General features: G+C 51.8%; 2 protein-coding genes across 2 annotated transcripts; both read right to left on the bottom strand.

Moving 5' to 3' along the window:
* Positions 1-12,889: 12,889 nt before the first annotated feature.
* Positions 12,890-15,002, bottom strand: LOC127223018 (suppressor of cytokine signaling 1-like). Its single transcript, XM_051189231.1, is given in 3 exon segments — positions 12,890-13,885; positions 13,887-14,014; positions 14,524-15,002. Coding segments are annotated over 2 exon segments (639 nt in total). The 5' UTR covers positions 13,965-14,014; positions 14,524-15,002; the 3' UTR covers positions 12,890-13,324.
* Positions 15,003-17,522: 2,520 nt separating this feature from the next.
* LOC127215450 (nuclear transition protein 2) lies at positions 17,523-18,213 on the bottom strand. Its single transcript, XM_051176243.1, has 2 exons — positions 17,830-18,213; positions 17,523-17,690 (listed from the first exon to the last, which is right to left on the bottom strand). The coding sequence occupies exons 1-2, from the start codon at positions 18,152-18,154 to the stop codon at positions 17,674-17,676; spliced, it is 342 nt and encodes a 113-aa protein (XP_051032200.1). The 5' UTR covers positions 18,155-18,213; the 3' UTR covers positions 17,523-17,673.
* Between the last annotated feature and the right edge of the window lie 1,025 nt (positions 18,214-19,238).

The raw sequence follows: 19,238 nt of genomic DNA, 5'->3' as shown, positions 1-19,238 counted from the left end.
CAACCCTGCAATCCCACTCTGAGCAGCTGAGGAAGGAGGATTGTGCATTCCAGGTGACTGAGCCCTTCCAGACCCTTTGGCTGAGTCCACAGCTCAGCTGACTAAACTCTTCTAGCTTTCATTGTCTGAGGCCTAGTCAGTTTTAGTGTGAAGGGCTCTAAAACTAACCTATTTTTTTTTAAGGGGGTTATTATAATTATAATGTGGAAATTTTTTCCAGTGAGAACAAAATATATTGTGTAAACAATCATGACCCAAGAATTGTGAAGCAGGAGGATCAAGAATTCTAGGCCCAACTGGGCTCTGTAATAAGGTCAAAATTCAAAACAAAAGCAAACCTACAAACAACAGTAAAAATAAATAAAATGAAGGCGCTCCAGCATAGCCTGATGGTAAGGGTATGCCAGTCCAGCTACTCCAGAGCTGAGGCAAGTCAAAGCTTGGGCTACACAGTGAGTTGAAGGCCAGCCTTGGCAATTTAGTGAAACCTTGTTTCAAAATAAAAGTTAAAAAAAGTAAAAAGAGGTCTGGGGCTGTTGCTAAGGGATAGAGCATTTGTGCAGTGTTAAGTAGTGTGTACCAACCAGGCTTGGGGTCCCATCCCCAACACTGAAAACAATGATGGTTCCATGAAGAACTCTGTCAGGTGGGCAAAATCAGTTGTGTCCCAGATGCACCCTGCAGCAGATGGCTGGGCTGGCAGCAGAGACACCAGCTCCTGCCATAGAAACCTTGGCTTTTCTAGACAGAGGCCACTTGCCTGGCTTCCTAAAATGAAACCGGACTCCATTTCCTGCTTTGGCCCTCATTCCCGCCGGCCTGACTGCCATCCCCACTGCTCTGTGAATGGATTCCACAGGCCTGTGAGAGACAGTAACAACATGGGGCGGACAGCTCGGCTGGATTCCGGCTGGATTCCGCAGCTGCTTCCCAATAGAGGAAGCCTGGGATGTGGCTCCCTTCTGTGCCCTCTCAGCATGCAGGAACTGCGGTTTGTCCCTAGGGGTACCTAAACTCAGCATGATGGAACATGGGGTCCCAGAAATCTGGAAGTGGAGACAGGAGCTTGTCCTTAGCCACACAGAGAGTTCAGTGCCAGCCTGACTATGTAAAACCCAGTCACAACAAAACAAAATGAAACAAACAAACCCATGAAGCAAGTGACAGGACAACCTCTCATTAGTCCATCTGGGTCAGATGGTTCTGACCTGGGCAAGAGGAACTCTGATTGACAAAGTCTGGTCAAGCCCCCTAAGCCGAAGTGCTTGACATCCCTGACTCTGTTCAGGACCTTGATAGCATAGGTGGCAGGTGTTCCTGAGTGCTAGGTGATGACACCGCACTGGAGCCTTTTCCCTGCTGTCCTTGCCCTTCCTAGGGACACAGGGCAGACTGTGAGGCCAGGTCGGTAGTCTTGGGAAGGTCAGGGTACTTTCAAATTCAGGAAACCCAACTCTGTCTGTGGGGCCTGTGCTAGCCTTATTTCCCCTGCCAGTAGTGTGCTCCCTGGAGATGTTGACAAGGACTTTAATTTCCCAGGTGGAAGAGTCACAAGGATGGGGTTCAACTTGGCCCCCATAGAAAAAACTGGACATCTATGCTCCTCTGAGCCTCTGGCCCTGTACCCTGAGAAAGAGAAAGAGACCAGCTTCCTAAGAGCCGCCAAGATGGAGAGAGCACATGGTTCAGTTTCCAGCTATCTAACCTTGTCTTTTCTGATGCTGTTCCCTCTGTCCATGCCCTCTCTAAAGACTGAGCTTCCCAGCAGGCTGCTACCCATGTCTCTCCAGCCCCCCACACTTCCTAGGTGCCTCAGGGGGACTGGACCTGATGGTGTCCATTCCATCCTAGGTCCCCTTCCCCCCAAGTTTGCCAATGACTGGCAAACAGGGGGTTTATAGTAGATGTGTGCAGGATGGATGTTGGACCTCCAAGATTGCTGAGGACTACCCTGCTCCAACTGCAGCCCCTGAATCTCTTTGCAGGCACCAAGATACCTGCCAGGGAAGGGACTGGGCTGGGGAGGAAGTTCAGGCTACCACTGCCAGCACGGGCAGCTGGTTTCTAAGAAACCAGCCCTGGGACAGGAAAGTCTAGGCAAGGCTCTCAGGATGGCTTTTGCTTTCAGTTTTCAGAGGTCAGAACTGAGCAGGTGCACCGCTTCTTGACTGAGTAGTAGAGTGGGCTCTGTGGGGTCAAGGCTACAAACAACAGCTTCCTCTGAACTGAGCCAGGCTGGAGCCTGGAAGTCTCTGATGGCTACCACACAGCCCAGAGCCGGAACTGGAAGCTACATCTTAGGGATTGTGGATTGACTGTCACCACTAGGTCCCTTATCTGTTTGCCCTTTCGTTTATCTATTCCTGGGAACATTCATTTCATTCCTTCATTTATTCATGTCTGAGGCCCTACTGCCAGCCCACAAACACACATGTACTGTGCCCCTCCTGACAGACAGTACCCACACACATATCCTGTGCCCTCCTGACAGACAGTACACACACACACACACGTACTGTGCCCTCTTGACAGACAGTACACACACACATATGCTGTGTCCTCCTGACAGACAGTACACACACACACACACACACACACACACACACACACATGTCCTGTGCCCTCCTGACAGACAGTACCCACACACACATGTCCTGTGTCCTCCTGACAGACAGTACACATACACACACACACACACACTGTCCTGTGCCCTCCTGACAGTACTCACACACATACACACACATGTCCTATGCCCTCCTGACAGACTGTACACATACACACATACACACACACACCCTGTGCTCTCCTGACAGACAGTACACACTCACACACACACACACACACGTCCTGTGCCCTCCTGACAGTACTCACACACACACACACTCGTCCTGTGCCCTCCTGACAGTACTCACACACACACACACACACACACACATCCTGTGCTCTCCTGACAGACAGTACACACACACACATCCTGTGCTCTCCTGACAGACAGTACACACACACACACACACACACACACACACACACACACACACACGTCCTGTGCCCTCCTGACAGACAGTAATTCCACCCATGTCAATTTTTCCCTCCTGAGCGCTGTACTTCCTTTTCCTTCTTGTTCTTCTCTACCTTCTTCTCTTCCCATTTCTCCATCATTTCTTTGCTTCTTCTTCTGTATTCTCCATCCTTCTTCCCTCTCTGTCCCCTCCCCTACACATCTGTCTTTGCTACCTCTCTTCTTTGTGCTGAATGCCACAAATTTCATGGCTCAGGGACACTTCTGAATGTTTATTTTCTGAGATAGGGTCTCATGTAGCCCAGACTGGCATCAAACTTACTCAGTAGCAGAGGATGACCTTGGTGGCACACACCTTTTATCCCAGCACTAAGGAGACAGATGCAGGAGGATCTCTGTGTGTTCAAGGCCAGCCCAGTCTACAGCGTGAGTTCCAGGACAGCCAGGGCTACCCAGAGAAACACATAGAAATTTCAGATCCTTCTACCTTTCCCTCCCAAATGCTGGGATCATGTTCCAGTTTATGTGGTGCTCCCAGACAATAAGAGATTGCCTCTCAGGTTCCAGGTGATGCTTCCCTGCAATACATATTGAAATAAGTGTTTATTAAGCAAGGGAACATCTGTGCATCTCATGCCTAACATAGTAATCTTGGGGGTGTCAGTGTCTCTTTATCCACGCCCAGTTCATCCCTGCCCTCCCTCCATTTCCATCTCTATCCTCAGTTTAACCCTTCTCCTAAATTCCATCCGGAGTTCTTATTCTATTTCCAGAGGATGTCTTTGTACCTGGTATATCCATGCTGGTGTCTCCATAACTATCCCACAGGGAAGCTGAGGTACAGAGGTTAAGTAAGCATGTTTGTTAAGTGAAGAGGAAGGAAACACCAAAGGCATTCCTCCAGCTCAAAACTGTCTAGAGCCATGAATCCCCTGCGGTGACTGGAGCAAGGGGACCAAGAGTGGGGTGGGGGCTGGAGTGGACATGGGGGCCAGACTGGAAAGAATCTCATTCTATGGGATGGGACCCTACTTGGGCACCTGGCAGTCACTTTCTGCTGGAGTGCTCTGGGGTCACTTTGCTGTAGAACATGGAGAGTGCCTAGCCTTTCCCAGCTTGTCTTCATCTGTAAGATGGACAATAACCATACCTACCAGGCAGCATTCACGTGCAATGCATGTGTGACAGGAGGTGACTTACCTCACTAGGTCTTCATGCTCAGTTCTGTTTCCCGAGTCATTGGTCCTCAGTCCTTAGTCCTCACTTGCCTCATCCCTTGTCTTGCCCACAGTGAAGGGGCCTGCCTTAAGGTTCACTGCCACCCTCTCTTTGTCCCACACGCCACCCATCTGACAGGGACTCCTCTCACAGGAACTCCTCCCCAGGCCTGAAGATTTTCACTTCAAACCACCTTCTGAAAACTGATCTTTCCCGTCACCAGGCTGGTGGGGAAGGGATCAGGCCAAGGTGACACAGACAGGCTCCCATACCCCAGTACCCCAGGCAGTGTTTCATTTTTAGTGGTCCACGCAAGAGGTGAGGAGGAAAGGGCCTGCACTATGTACAGAATGTATTCTGTGCCTCGATGTCTCTAGTTGCTTCTGTGATCCCCTATTCTTTATGAGCTTGACATGACCCTATCTTGTCTCCAGGTAAGTAGCTACTTGACTCTTATTCTACTTCAGGAACCCACAACTTCCTTCTCTCTCTCTCTCTCTCTCTCTCTCTCTCTCTCTCTCTCTCTCTCTGTCTCTCTCTCTCTCTCTCTCTCTCTCTCTCTCTCTCTCTCTGTGTGTGTGTGTGTGTGTGTGTGTGTACCAATGCAGAGGCCAGAGGTCAACATCAGATGTCTTCTTCAGTCACTCTGTATTTTAGTTTTTGAGGCAGGATTTCTCACTGAACCTGGAACTCACTGACTAACTAGACCAGCTGACCAGTGAGCCTCTGGGATCCTCACACCTCTGCCTCCACCAGGATCACAGACACATCCACCATGGTGTGTGGATGCTGGAGATCTGAATTCAGGTCCTCATGCTTGTTCGGCAAGCACTGCAGCCCCATTTTTATTTTCATTGGAGGCTTTCTGTTCAACTCAGGCCATTCATCAATGGTGTCTGAAACATTCTCTAGGTGGATGTGGAGGGCTGTGCTGTAATCCCAGCACTTGAATATAGAGGCAGGTGGACGACGAGTTCAGACCAGCCTGAGCTATGTAGTCATTTCAAGGCCAGTCTGTGTTTCTTGAGACCAAAAACAAAAGAAACAAAACAGTCCTACTTCTCTCACACTTGAGGGTCCTCAGCCTTCCATGGCCTCAGCACTCCTGTCTGTGAAATGGACAATAACAGTAACTGCCAGGCAGGGCTGGTCAAGGAAATGGCTAGCAGCATTCACTCCATGTCTCACACAGATAGCACAGCCAGCTGTTCCAGCACAATTTACAACACTGCCCATTAGTGACTCTGGCCCTCCACACCGGCCATTATCTAGTTCCTTGAATATAAAATTTCCTTAAGGCAACAGTAACCTAATTAGGCTAGAGATGGCTCAGTGGGTAAAGTCCTTGCTATGCAAACATGAAGCCCTGAGTTTGAATTCCCAGTACTCACACATAAAAGCACCCATGAGGAATGAAACGGGTGGATCTCTGGGCCTTGCTGGCCAGTGAGTCTAGTGGAAAACAGTGAATTCTACATTCAGTGAGAGACTGAGGGAGCGTGACTGAGAAAGACACCTGAGGCACATCTACATGCGGGCAAGTGTGGACACACGCGTGCACATCTACATGCAGACAAGTGTGCACACACACATGTGTACATCTACATGTAGACAAGTGTGCACACATGTGCACATCTACATGTGGGCAGTGTGCACACACATGTGCCCATCTACATGTGGGCAAGTGTGCACACACATGTGTACACACACATGTGCCCATCTACATGCAGGCAAGTGTGCACACACACGCACAGCACACACACAACTGAATAACAGAATGACTGGGACTTAGGTATATATTGCCACGTAACACAAGTGCATGATTATCTTTGAACTTAACATGAAGGAATGGGAGAAAAGCAGGGCTACAGAGTTAGATCAAACCTGGGTTGTGATGTTGGATACTTATCTAGCTCTTTGATGTCCAAGTTCTAATGATTAGCTCTGTTCCATATTGTTCTTGTGAGGGCAATGTAGGACAGTATGCTCATATGACTTAGAACAATGCCATGTGACAAGACAGAGCTGGTCGTTACTACTCCTACCAGCAAGTGAGGAGGCCAGGATGGGACCTGGCCATGGGTTTGCTGGTTCAGTTAACATCAGGGCAGCTGGCACGTGGCACAATGATTATTAGAGCTCCTAGATTTGGAGCTTTGAAGAGTTTGCTTTCAATTGCTTAATGCCCATGACCTCTGTAAGCCAGAGCAGAGGCAATATACTAATTGAGCCTGATCCTGATTTTATGAATGAGGCCACTACAGCCCATCAGTTCGCAAGCTAGATCTCAAAGCCAAGTCCAAAGTCTAGGTTCTGGCTCTCTCTGCCCTTCTATACTGTATCCTAGAGTGAAGTGTCTTTGGGCAGGGGCCTTTTGAGACTGAGTCACCAGGCCACACCCCCCTCTTTTCCTTCATCCTGGTTGTCTGGTTGTCTCTCCTGGCTGCACCCAACTTCAGGGAGTGTATGGTTCACCCACAGGTCCCTGCAGGCTCCTAGGTAGGGCCAACTTTTCATGTCACTTTTCAGACCCCACCTCCACAGGGAATCGACTGTCTGCCTCATGCTTCCTAGGTCCTGACTCACCCTCATCTGCACCTATGGGTTCTTGCTCTCCCAGGCTGTATTCTAACACAGCCTTGCCACCAGCCTGTGTTGGCTTCCTGAGCCTGTACTGTGGGAAAGGTCAGGTTAGGGTGGTGGGGTCTCTGAGCTTTGGCTGGCCTGTGGACATCCCAGGATAAACCCTTAGCCCTATTACCTGTGGTGAGTAGGATAATGATTCTTAGCATCAGAAGCATCTAGGCCCAAAGTCCAGCCCTGCTGCCCATTTATTCCTCAGCCTTTCGAGCCTGTTTCTTCACAATGGAAGCTGGATCAAGCCTTGCATCTGGTAGGTAACAATAAGCGGGCTAATCTAAAGCAGGAAAGGCCAGGTATGCTGGCACATGCTGGTAATCTCAGAACCCAAGGGGCTGAAGCAGGAGGATTATGAGTTCAAGGTCATCCTCAGCTACACAGCAAGACTCTGTCAAACACTTATAGGTGTCTTTTTATTTAACGTTGTCTGGGAGGCTGGTAGCTTCCCATTTGCAGGTGAGGAGAAGGGTTTGAAGCCCTGAGTTACATGTTTGGGGGAGGTGTTGTAGAATATTACTTTAACTATAGAAAGATTTGTTTATGCTTCATTTGCTTAATTATGTAAAGATGTGTTGCTATTTTACCTTGCCTGCCGAAGACCCTGATTGATTGGTCTAATAAAAAGTGGAATGGCCAATAGCTAGGCAGGGGCTGGCAGGCAGAGAAAATAAGGAGGAGAAATCTGAGAGAAAAGAGAACAAGAGAGAAAGAGAGGGTGATGTCCAGGGTGAACCAGGCAGACAGACAGACACAGAGGAAGCAGGAAAAAATAACATACAGAATAAAAGGTAAAAAGCCCAGAGGCAAACATAGATTCAGAGAAACAGGTTTATGTAAGTTATCAGAGATAGCGGGACAAGCATAAGATAATTGATACAGCTCCGTGTCTTGATTTGGGAACTGGGTGGTGGTGGTACAAGAGAGCTTTCTACAGCAAGGTAAGCATCACCAGTAGGGCCTAGAGTGAGGTTGGGAACTCTGCTTAATATCTGGGGACTAAACAAGGCTGGTGAGCAGGGCACAGCAGTTCAAACCTGCAGGCTGAAGTGGGAGAACTGAGGGTTTAATGACAGCCTAAGCTATATACTGAGGTCCAGGCCAACTCAGAACTAGGATGGAGATCTAGGAGACCGTCTTTAAAAAGAGGGTTAAGGCAGTAGTGGCACACACCTTTAAACCCAGCACTCAGGAAAAAGAGGCAGGTGCATCTTTGAGTTCAAGGCCAGCCTGGTCTACAGAGCAATTCCAGAACAGCTATGGCTACACAGAAAAGCAGTCTTGAAATTAAAAAAAAAAAAAAAAAAAAAAAAAAAAAAAAGAGGATTAGGGACTAGAGAGATGGCTCAGTGGTTAAAAGGTTAAATGCCAGTATTGCTCTTTCAAAGGCCCTATGTGCTGGTCATTTTTTGTCAACCTGACACAAATTAGAGCCACTTGAGAAGAGGGAATCTTACTTGAAGAATGGCCTCCAGATGATTAGCCTGTGGCTGTATCTGTGGGGGCATTTTTTTAACTAATGATTGATCTAGAATGGCTCATGCCCACTGTGTGTTATACCAACTCCAGGGCAGGTAGTTCACTTTACATATATGTATGTGTATATTGGCGCACACACACACACACACACACACACACACACACACACACACACACACGGGCAAACTGGACAAGACAGTAAGCCTTTTCATGGCTTCTGCTTTATCTTCTACCCCCAAGTTCTTGATTAAGTTCTTGCCCTGACTTCACTTCACTCAGGGATACATTGTGACCTGAAAGATTAAATAAACACCTTTCTCCTCCAAGTTGTTTTTGGTCAATGTTTTATTGCAGCAACAGAAAAAGACAAAAGACCTAGGACAACCTGAGTTCGATTCCCAGTACCCACATCATGTGGCTCATAGCCATCTGTAATCTAACTCTAGGGAATCTGATACCATCTTTTGATCTCCAGGGCACTGTCACTAATATGCACATACACTTCTGCAAAAATATTACATGCACATACACATAATTAAAACTAATAAAAATATTCTTTGTTTTTTTCCAGAGTTTCTCTGTGTAGCCTTGACTGTCCTGTAACTCCCTTAGTAGACCAGGATGGCCTTGAACTCACAGAGATCCACTTGCCTCTGCATCCTGAGTGCTGGGATTAAAGGCATGTGCCACCACTGCCCCACTTAAAAATGAATATTATAAAAGTGGGTGTGGACAGAGGATGGCTGGTTATCATCACTCTGACCTGGTATAACCTCGAGATATGCCTTCTCTAGGCCTTTTAAGGAGCCAACCAGGCTGCATACACAGGCCCCCATTCATTCCACAAGGGGGCTGCTGGTGAAGGAAGCCAAGCAGAGGTGAGCGTAGCCCAGTGCAGGCCAGTAAGTGTAGTGATGTCATCAACCACTGGCTGAAAACAGGACCAATGCTTTACCTAGTCACCTACCACCACACAAAGCACAACGGCCTGAAAGCTGGAGCTAGTGAGCACTGGGCCATAGCTAGGCAAGGCCCCCTGCAAAGGCCTTAGGTCCTCAAGCCTGTGTGCCAGGGCAGGACAGGATAGGAGATGTACCAAACATCCCACAGTCACTTGTGGGCCTGGGACCCGTGGTTCCTGTAAGGGTTGTGGCTTAGGTCCCAGTTCCAAGTTCAAGGTGCCACACTAGGCACTGCTGTTGTGTGATTTTTGCTTTGGTGAAAACAGTACTCTGAGGAGGACCCTTGAGGCTCCCCCAGTATTAAGCTGACCCCCCCTTTGTTATTCTAGGTACTTTCTATGGGGGAGGCCTGACCAGCTGCTGCCCAGGGGTGTGGAGTAGCCATGCAAGTGGCCCAGGTTACAACAACCCGTCAGCTTCACACACCTCCTTCCTGGAACCCAGTGGGCTTTCCTAAAGTTGAGTCCCACCCTGCTCAGATGGGCATTGCTTCAGGAGCCCCAGGTGCCAAACAGACTCACACTTGAGATTTTGAGAGAGGCCTTCCACAACTGACCTGTGTTGGACCTCAGCCTTCTGTTTCCCTTGCTGTTTAGCCTGTTGGAGCAAAGCTCTGGCCAGGAGTGACCCTATACAGGCAAGCTCAAACCTGTGATGTCAGGACTAGCCACCTCAACCCATCTCTACCCAAAGGCCAGAGGACCCGGTCCCAACACAGTGTGCGTCCAGGCTCCCTACGAAGTCCCCCCTGAGACCAGTGGGGTCCTGCACAGCACAACAGAGCCTTCCCTGCTGGAAAATTATGTGGTGAGCAAAACTGGGTTTGCCCTCTCCATTATGCCTTTCCCCCATCTTTCCTGGTCATTTCAGATCTGTTACTTCAAGGACTCTTGGATGGCCTTCCTGATATTGTCCAGTGCCACCCACCACCAGCCACCGTTAGCTTTCCTCTGAGCACTGCTTGGAGTATCATTTCTTTATATTTAGCAAAACTCTGCCTGATAACAGAGCCCAGAATCCCTCTTCCATCCATTTCTGTATCCTTGGGCTTAGAACACCTGAAATGGGTAGTGTTTATTATCTATCAGTCCAGACTGACCATGAACTCTCCATCTTCCCAGATTTTACTTTAGTGTTTGTGATCTGGACATGGAGCACCTCATTGTGCAGAGATTAGGCACCTACTACATACCATGGTTCTGTGCTAAGTGCTTTATGATGGACAATCCAGAGAAGAGAAAAGGCTTGCCTGTCCATTTCATGACCACCTCCTAAGGTTGAAGAGAGCCCACGGATAAGGGGAGGCCCAGAAATGCACTTCACAGGTTCCCTCCCTCTTTTTTCCCTCCTCAACTCTTTTAAGAAACTCATCTGGGTGGTGGTACAAAGGCAGCACTAGGGAGACAGAGGCAGGTGGATCTCTGAGTTCGATACCAGCCTCATCTACAGATCGAGTTCAGCTAGGGCTATACAGAGAAACCCTGTCTCCAAAAAACAACACACACACACACACACACACACACAGAGAGAGAGAGAGAGAGAGAGAGAGAGAGAGAGAGAGAGAGAGAGAGAGAGAGAGAGAGAGAGAGAGAGAGAGAGCTCACTCATCTTGCTGAAAACAGCACAACCCCATTACTCCAAGGCCTGGCTGCCACATTGGACCTTCCTGCACCTGAGTCTTCTTCCTCAGTAAAACAAAGCCCACAGTTGCCAGCTGTGTTGGCTTTTAGGCTGGTCTCCTGTGTGTGTGTGTGTGTGTGTGTGTGTGTGTGTGCAAGCACATACAATAATCAGACATGCTCCCTTCCCTGTTTGCCAGCCCCACACCCGACCTGGCCCCCTACTTGGTCCTTCCTCTCACTTTTCATCTTGTGCAGAAATGTAATCACTGATGAATCATAAGGCTGAGGTTTGGGGGCCAGATAGAGAATCTGAGCCCCAGGGAACCCACAGGGCAACAGACAGACAACTAGTGCCACTCCCAGGGACTTTTAGGTCACCTTTCATATGTCAGGATGGATTTTTTTTTTTTTTTTTTTAATGACTCATAAGTGGAAGAAGAGGCCAGCTCTGGGGAGGGCGAGGGACAGGAGTCTTTATTCCTAGCTGTTCTGCCTCCGGCTTTTACAAAGCAATGGGTCTGTGATTTAGACCTCTGTGATGAACACAGAACTTGCCAACTTTTTTTCAGAGCAGGAAATCCCCCTGGCATGCTGTAAAACTAACTGCAAATTCAACTTATGCTTGAAGGAGGGCTGGTTCCTGCCTGTGAAATGGGGATGCCAACAGTACCACACTACCAATCAGAAGGCCCAGGTGAATGGCAGCTGGTTTGTGCCAGTGTGGGAGCTCCTTTTTGCCTTTTGGCCTATTTCCTAGAGGTAGGAGCTTGACTTCCAGGCAGGTCCAAGTATTTTAAACAGGGTCTTCCCAGTTAGCACCCTCCCCCCCAGCTCTAACTAGGAGGTCTGCAAATTATCACTAGTATTGCCACTTGGTCTCTGCCCTGCAAGGGTAGGACCTCATTAATACATACAGCAAGGTCAGGTCTAAAAAAGAAGGAATAGGGGGCAAACCAAACATGGCCTCCATTCTCCCACCCCGCCTCCCTGAAGGACTGGCTGCCCTGGGCCTGGAAGAATCCAGCCCTTCTAAACCATAGAGCAAGCCTGGGCCCAGCCAGTGTGCCCAGAGCAGTTGCTTCCTCTGGACACAATCACTAGACACTAGGAAAGCCTCTGGAAGCATGACACTTAGCTGTGACTCAGCCCACCAGTTCCTACCCAGCCAATTTGTCTCAAAGCCAATGTCCTAGGTCCTTTCTGGTACCCACAAGTGTCCTGAAACAGCCCTTCCACCTGGATTCTTGCCACCACCACTACCTCACAGAGCTGGGCCTTTCAGAGGCCCAGAGAGGCAAAGGGAATTGCCCAAGCCACCAGCAGCACCAGGCCCCTGCCACCACAGACCACAAAGCAGCTTTCTGGCTCTGAAAAAGTACACAAGGCAGAGTGGGGTGGGAAGCAACAGTCAAGCCAGCATGGCTCATCATCGCTTCTCAAACACTTGATGGCTTGCAGAACCTGCCACTCCTTCCAAAAACTCGGTAAGCCCCTGGCGGCTCTGCCCCACCCTCTTCCTGGAAGTAGTTGTGGTCAGAGGAGCAAAGAAGTTTCTTTTCTGTCATCCAGTTCAAACTGATGCAGGGGTAGACAGTCAAAGGGGCCCACCTCTCCACCAGGAGTGGCCTGGCACCAATTACCTGTCCCTCACTTTTCTCCTCTGTACGATGGGGACAAGGCAGTACTAAGTGTCAGGGGCTGTCCCTGGAAGATTCGCTCAAGCAGGGGTAGCAGAGACCAGGCACAGATACCCAGGAGTGCTCAGACTGGAGCAGCCATCTTTCCAGACACACATCAAAACTAGCCTGGCAATTTGGTCCCCAATACTGTGGGTGGAGTTGTGCATGTTGCCCAACCCCCAGCCCCAGCATCCCCAACCACTTCAAGAAAAAAATCAATCTGCATATCCCTTGCCCCCATCCCCAACCCAGGATACCTGACAAAAATATACACTCCAGAAATCTTATTTTTCTTTAAAAAAAAAACTTTCATAATAAAGTTTATTATATAAACTGGCTGTAAAAATATAAAATAGGGTATTCTGCATAGCAGAAAAATGAAGCCAGAGACCCTCCCCCACCCCTGGTTTGTGCAAAGATACTGGGAATATGTAAACATGGAGAGGTAGGAGTGGAGTTCAGGTTCTTTCTGGCCCCAGATACAAGCTGCTACAACCAGGGGACCTGGAGGGAGCACCTGGAGGGGAGGCCCCCTGAGAGGCAGGATGGGGTCTCCAGCCAGAAGCCAGAGGCACCTCACCCTCCACACCCACTCCCTCCGACCCAGGCGGGGAGGGCTCCCACGTGGTTCCAGGGAAATAATAATAATTAATAATAAGAAATAATAAGGTGCCCCCACTTAATGCTGCGGGCACGGCAATGGGCCGGTCAGATCTGGAAGGGGAAGGAACTCAGGTAGTCACGGAGTACGGGATTAAGAGGGATGCGCGCCAGGTTCTCGCGACCCACAGCGGCCACGATGCGCTGGCGACACAGCTCCTGCAGCGGCCGCACGCGGCGCTGGCGCAGCGGGGCCCCCAACATGCGGCGTGGCGCCGCCACGTAGTGCTCCAGCAGCTCGAAGAGGCAGTCGAAGGTCTCGCGGCTGCCGTCCAGGTGAAAGCGGCCGGCCTGGAAGTGCACGCGGATGCTCGTGGGGCCCGAAGCCATCTTCACGCTGAGAGCAAAGAAGCAGTTTCGTTGGCGACTATCGCGCACCAGGAAGGTGCCCACGGGCTCAGCACGCAGCCGCTCGTGCGCCCCGTGCACGCTCAGGGGTCCCCAGTAGAAGCCGCAGGCGTCCAAGAGAGCGCTGGTCCGCGTGATCCGACGGTAATCGGAGTGGGAGCGAAACGTGCGGAAGTGAGTGTCTCCAGGGGCCGGGGCCGGGACCGCAGGGCAGGGCCGCGTACGCGAGGGGGCGGCCGGAGAGGACGAAGACGAGGATGAGGGAGGACTCTGGCCGCCGTCGGGGCTCTGCTGCCGGGGAGATCGCATTGTCGGCTGCCACCTGGTTACGTGCTACCATCCTACACGAGGGGCCAGCCGGAGAGGTGGGCCATAGCGTCCGGGGCTGCGCTGATGAGGGAGACAGAAGCAGTGAGCCGGGCGTCCGGGTGGCGCTGTCCGGCCAGCGGACCCCAAGGAGCGAGGGCGGAACGCGGAATCCGCCCGGAGCATCTGAGCCTCCGTGGGCTTATCTGCGAAGTAGGCCATTCCCGTACATGGAACCCTTCCAGGCTTGTGGTGGAGCCCAGCCTCCCCGCGCGCGTGGAGAAGGGGGCGTGGAGAGGGGCCCGATTTCGGGCCGTCCCCGCTAGTGGCTCGCCGCCCAGCGGCTGCCGCCTGCTGGCCACACCGGGGACTGGAACCCTGGAGGGCGACTTGGGCTCAGGGCCGGAGAGGAGGCGCTGCAGGCACCCCGCGCCGCGGGGGCCCGCCTGGACGAGCCGGTGGGGCGGGCGGGCGGGCACCAGAGGCGTGGCATCCACGACCCCACCAAGCAGTCTGAGAGGCCAGTCTGCCGGGCTCAGCTCCCCTTCCTCCCATCCCCTCCCACCTCCTCCTCCGCCGCTGTCCCGGCTCACCTGGCGGCGGGACGCGGGGCGCCGCGGCTGGGGGCTCCGGGGCGGCTGTCGCGCATGCTCCGGGGCCGGGAGCCGTGCAGCTGCCACGGCCGCAGCTCGCTCTGGGGCTGCCTGCCCCTGCATCAGGCTCTTAAACCTGCCAGAGAAGCCCCGCCTACCAGTCCCACCCACCGCCGCTTTCGGTTTCTCTTTCCGGCGAGTCTTTCGAGTCCACTCTTTCGCCTCCTGCGGCTTTCCCTGGAGACCGTTCTCTAGCTCCGTCTTACCCCGCACCTTCCCTGATTGGGACCTCTGCGTCCTGGGCTTCTGGCTCTGCCTCAAATCTTCTAGCCCGTATCTGGGATGGCCGCCTTAGGACCTGGTGCCCGCTCTTTTGCTATGGCCACCTTCGCCCCACATCCCTGCAGCCGGCCGGGTGGGATGCTCGCGCGGCGCTGGCACTCCTCTTCCCCTCCGGGTGTCTGCATCCTCTTGGTCAGGGCTCCGCCTTGCCTGAAACCTGCGCCCCCCCTAATAAGCTCCTCCCTGCAAGGATTCTTCCCGCCCAGGACCCGAAGGCCTTGGCAATCTCGGCCCATCTTGGAGCCCGCGGCTCAGTCCTGAAGCCCGGCGGGGCCGCGGCCCTCCTCGGAACCCAATGCGCGGGCCCCTCCCGTTGGCCACCCGGCCTGGCCTTGGCTTGGGCTTCCCAGGAAGCGGTGGCCTGACCGCAGAGGCTTCAAAGGAAGCCTAAGGCGATGCGGGAGGGGCACCCCCGCTCCCGGCCGAGTTCCTCGGAAACCGGGTGGGGTTGGGCTGGGTCCCCAGCGGCCTGGACTCACTCTCCCTGCACTCCTACTACGTGGGCAACTGGAGAAACTACGTGATTCACAGTAGCTGGGTATCTCCAGACGAACCCAGTGCGGAAAAAAATGAGGCTTTCTCAGCTGTAACCCCAACACTCGTCTCCCCACCATCCCGCCTCAACCTTACAGATGCCCTCAAGGCTCCAGCAAGCATCTGCTTGCGTAAGGGCTCCCGTGCTCCGTGTACACCTTGGGTTTGGGATCCAGGCGGTCAGACCTATCATTAGGACACTGTGTGGTTTTGTGATTCAGTTCGTCCTGGAAGACCATGAGTAGAAGCCTGGCTGGTGGCGATGTTTATGAATGAAGGCGGGTGAGGAGGTTCGCGTGCAAACTTCGGTATCTCGCAATGACGCACACTGCCCTCCACAGGCTTCTCTCGGAATGCTGCCTGTCGGCTAGTCTGAAGCTCAGTGGTCAGGTCCTCCTGGTCTCCCTTCCTCAGTTTTCCCAGGCTGAGCTCAGAACTCCACATTTCATCCTAAGCATAACTAAAAATCCTGGCCTTGAGCTCCTTGAATTTGTGTGGCTGAGATTACAGGCAGGCATCACCATGCTTGGTTTATGCATTGTTGGGAACTGAACACGGGGAGTGGGGGGTCGGGGGATTGTGCATGGAATCCTATCCTAAGCCTACTGTGTCTCTTTTAGACACCCAAGCTCAGGGAGTATAGACTAGAGCAGGCAAAGTGGGAGAGGGAAGTCTCTTGGTACTTGTCTTCAAGGTACAGTATTCCTTGGGACTTGGCAGCAGGAGAGCTGGTGCTGAGGTGGGTGGGCCTGCCAGAAGGTGGCAAGGCTGGGCTGGCTTCTGCAGGCCTGCCTCCCTGCCAAGCTCCTTGGCAGGCCTTTGCAGAAGAAAGCCTATAAATAGCAGATGGCCCTAGGCCTCCCACCACCCCCATTCCCATTGAGCAGCTGCTCAGGAGAGCTACCCTCATTCCCTCAGTCCTCTCATCCCTGCCCTGGCTAGCCTCTCCCATCCATCCTTAGGGACCATACTTCCTTTGCTGTGACCTACAGCTTAGGCTGACTGCATGCTAAGCACTTTCTGATCTTAAATCACTCCTGGGCCCAGTGGTTCAGTCTTCACTTTACAGCTGTGGAAACTAAACCATGTATGTGTTCATGATGCAGTTACTGTACAGCCAGGGTTCTGACCCATCCCAATGGTCTCCACACTGGTTTGTCTGCGGATAAAGAAGCTGAGAGGCCCAGTCTCACTGCATCTCTGAGCATTGGGATGCTTCCCTGTTGTGTCTCTTCCAGCCTTCTGAGTCTTAATTCTCCTGTACCTTGACATGGCTGCAAAGTTCAGGATGAGTCAAGCAGAATATTTGGGTGCAGTTTTCCTCACAGCCTACATTGCAGCAGACAACTCAGTTTCAATTTCTAGAAAGTTGTGAATTCAAATCAAAATGAAACCAAATCCAGATACCAGAGGAAAAGAGAAATGTGCTGAGCAACAAACATAGCTGGCCAGGGGGTGGGGTGGGGTGTGCAGACCAGAGTGCCCATTTAAGTGCTGAGATTATAGGTGTCTAGTTTATGCTGGGAAACTCAGGGCTTCTTGCTCTCCAGCAGCTGAGCTCCTGTGTGGCAAGTTTATCCTGCCTCTGCCAAAGTGCTATGGTCATAAGCATGCAGTTTGGGTCTGGATGCAACCCGACCTTACTGGCCACCTTTCTCTAGCCATGGAGGTAGGAGAGGTAGAGAGCATTTGGTTTCTCTTTCCAGCTTTGACAGTGTTCTGGGAACTGACTGTGTGATTTTGAAAGCGCTCTTTGCCCAACACTCCTTGATGGGGTGGGAAGGTGTGGAGCAGTTGGGGGTAGAAGGGGGGATGCTTAGTCCCACTCAGGTGAGGGTGCCCAGCCCCTGTATGGATATGCTGCTGATTATTGTGGAGCAGGGAGAACTGGAGGAAGTTTTCCTGCAGGGTGACAATAGCCTGGGCAGACAAGATTCCACAGAACACCTGGGTCTCCCCGCAAGGGTGGACAACACACACAGGAGTCATCACTACTTTCAGTAACGTTTTTCCTCCCTGGTGTCACGGCGGGTGACCATGCATGAATCAAAGGCGATTGGTTATTGCACAATTATTGCTTGGGACACTTTATTTAAAACAAAGCAAAACTGCTAAGTCAAGGATAGTCTTCCAGGGTACAAGCTTTAATCCATGTTACATAGAAATTGCTGCAGTGACACGTTCCTGTAAGGTCAGCATCCTCCCAACATTCCCCTAGTCATGGCTGTCTCCGTTTGGGATCAAATGGACACAGGAACAACCTGGAGTGTTGTCTCACTTGTATCTTCTCCCTAAAAGATAGCAATGGGAAAGGGTCCTTTAATACTAGCTTCCCACTCACTCCCTCCATCCAGAAGCCTCCTGGGCAGCCTGTGCCCATCTTCCCTGCTTCTAGGCTGCAGCAGAGCCTCCCACTGCTCCAGTAGGTACCTGAGCTACGTCTCTTAGCTCGGTGTGTCCGCTTCCGCCTCCTGGCCGCCTTTCTCTTGTTCGCCTTCCCTTCCAGGGTCTTCCTGGTCTTGGAGCAGCTGCCACGGTGGCTGGACCTTGAAGCTGAGTATCGGGAGTGCATGGTTTGTTTGGGGTGCCTCGATGGCGAGCCAGGGCTGGGGCTGGAACTGGAGCTTGGGTGGCCTGCGAGGCTGCAGTTCCGGCAGTGATGGCTGCAGTTGCACTGGTTACAGGTGTGACCTTGGGGCCGAGTGGAGCTATGGGGATGGGGATGAGTGGTGGAGACCTGCATCTTGGTGTCCATGGGAGGCCACACTTGGAGGGGCAGAGACCTCCTCCTCCTCCTCTTCGAGCAGGCCCAGCTCTGGGGAGTCCCCAGAGCCCCCAGTTATATAGCTGGGCCAATTATGATGGCACAGGCCACAGAGGGTGACAGTTATGGGAAAGCCCTGGCCCTCGCCCTCTCCCCAGGGCGGGGCAGCTTTCAGGACCCTGTGGGTCAGATTGTGTTGAGGCCACATCTCAGATATGCTGCTTCTTGTCTTCACTTCTCCATATTTCATTTTCCCTAGCTTTGCAGAATGGGGATAATAAACTGTTGTACCCGCCTCACAGTGACATTGACATTGGGATTATTAACAATTGACATCGTGAGGTTTGGAGAGGACCAGTCTGCAGTCAGTGCTTCAAGGCCTCTGACAGCTGCAGAATGTTCTTTTCCACCTGCCACCTGGTGCCTGGCCTGCCATAGAGGTATAGCCAGTGGTGGGCAGTGAGGCTGTGTGACCTGACTGGATAACATCTTGGATCAAAGGCTTATAGTGACTAGGAATTGGAATGGGCCCATCTCCCCAGCAGCCTTCCCAGGTGAGAGGTTGAGGGTGGTGTTCAAAGCTTAATTTGCATTGAAGTCTGATCTTGGGTATGCCATGGGGTTACCAATGTCTTCCTTCCATTCTTTTGAGCCTGGAATATCATCCCAGTCCTGACAGCCTCTCAGTGGGACTCAGTGTTGTCTGCTCTGGCCACTCACCTGGAAAGGAAAAGGTCACCTTGAAGCTGGTGTGCTCTGGAGCCAATGTGTTCTTCCCAATCTCCAGCCACTTTACCAGAGCCCCTGTGATCTCTTGTGCTTCCCCAACTCTGGCCCTGAGACACTGTCACCCTCCTGCCCACAAGGCCCTGACCATGTTTCTGTACTATTACCAAGACACTGCTGGTCAGCCTTTACTGGTGTGGACCTGTGTGTGTGTGTGTGTTGTGTGTGTGTGTGTGTGTGTGTGTGTGAGTGTGCTCACACGTGCGCATGTGTGCGCGTGTGTGTGTTTTCAGAGGATAATTCTCAGGAATGGTTTCTCTCCTTGAAGTCAGGTTTTTAGCTTGATGGC

Source organism: Phodopus roborovskii, unplaced genomic scaffold (assembly GCF_943737965.1).
Source record: "Phodopus roborovskii unplaced genomic scaffold, PHOROB, whole genome shotgun sequence".
In the NCBI taxonomy this organism is placed as follows: Eukaryota; Metazoa; Chordata; class Mammalia; order Rodentia; family Cricetidae; genus Phodopus; species Phodopus roborovskii.
Note: the sequence above shows the minus strand (reverse complement) of the source record. Positions and strands in the feature narration are given on the sequence as shown.

Coding starts and splice junctions, on each gene's coding strand:
- LOC127215450 (XM_051176243.1), bottom strand. CDS start 18,154: ATGGACACCAAGATGCAGGTCTCCACCACTCATCCCCATCCCCATAGC.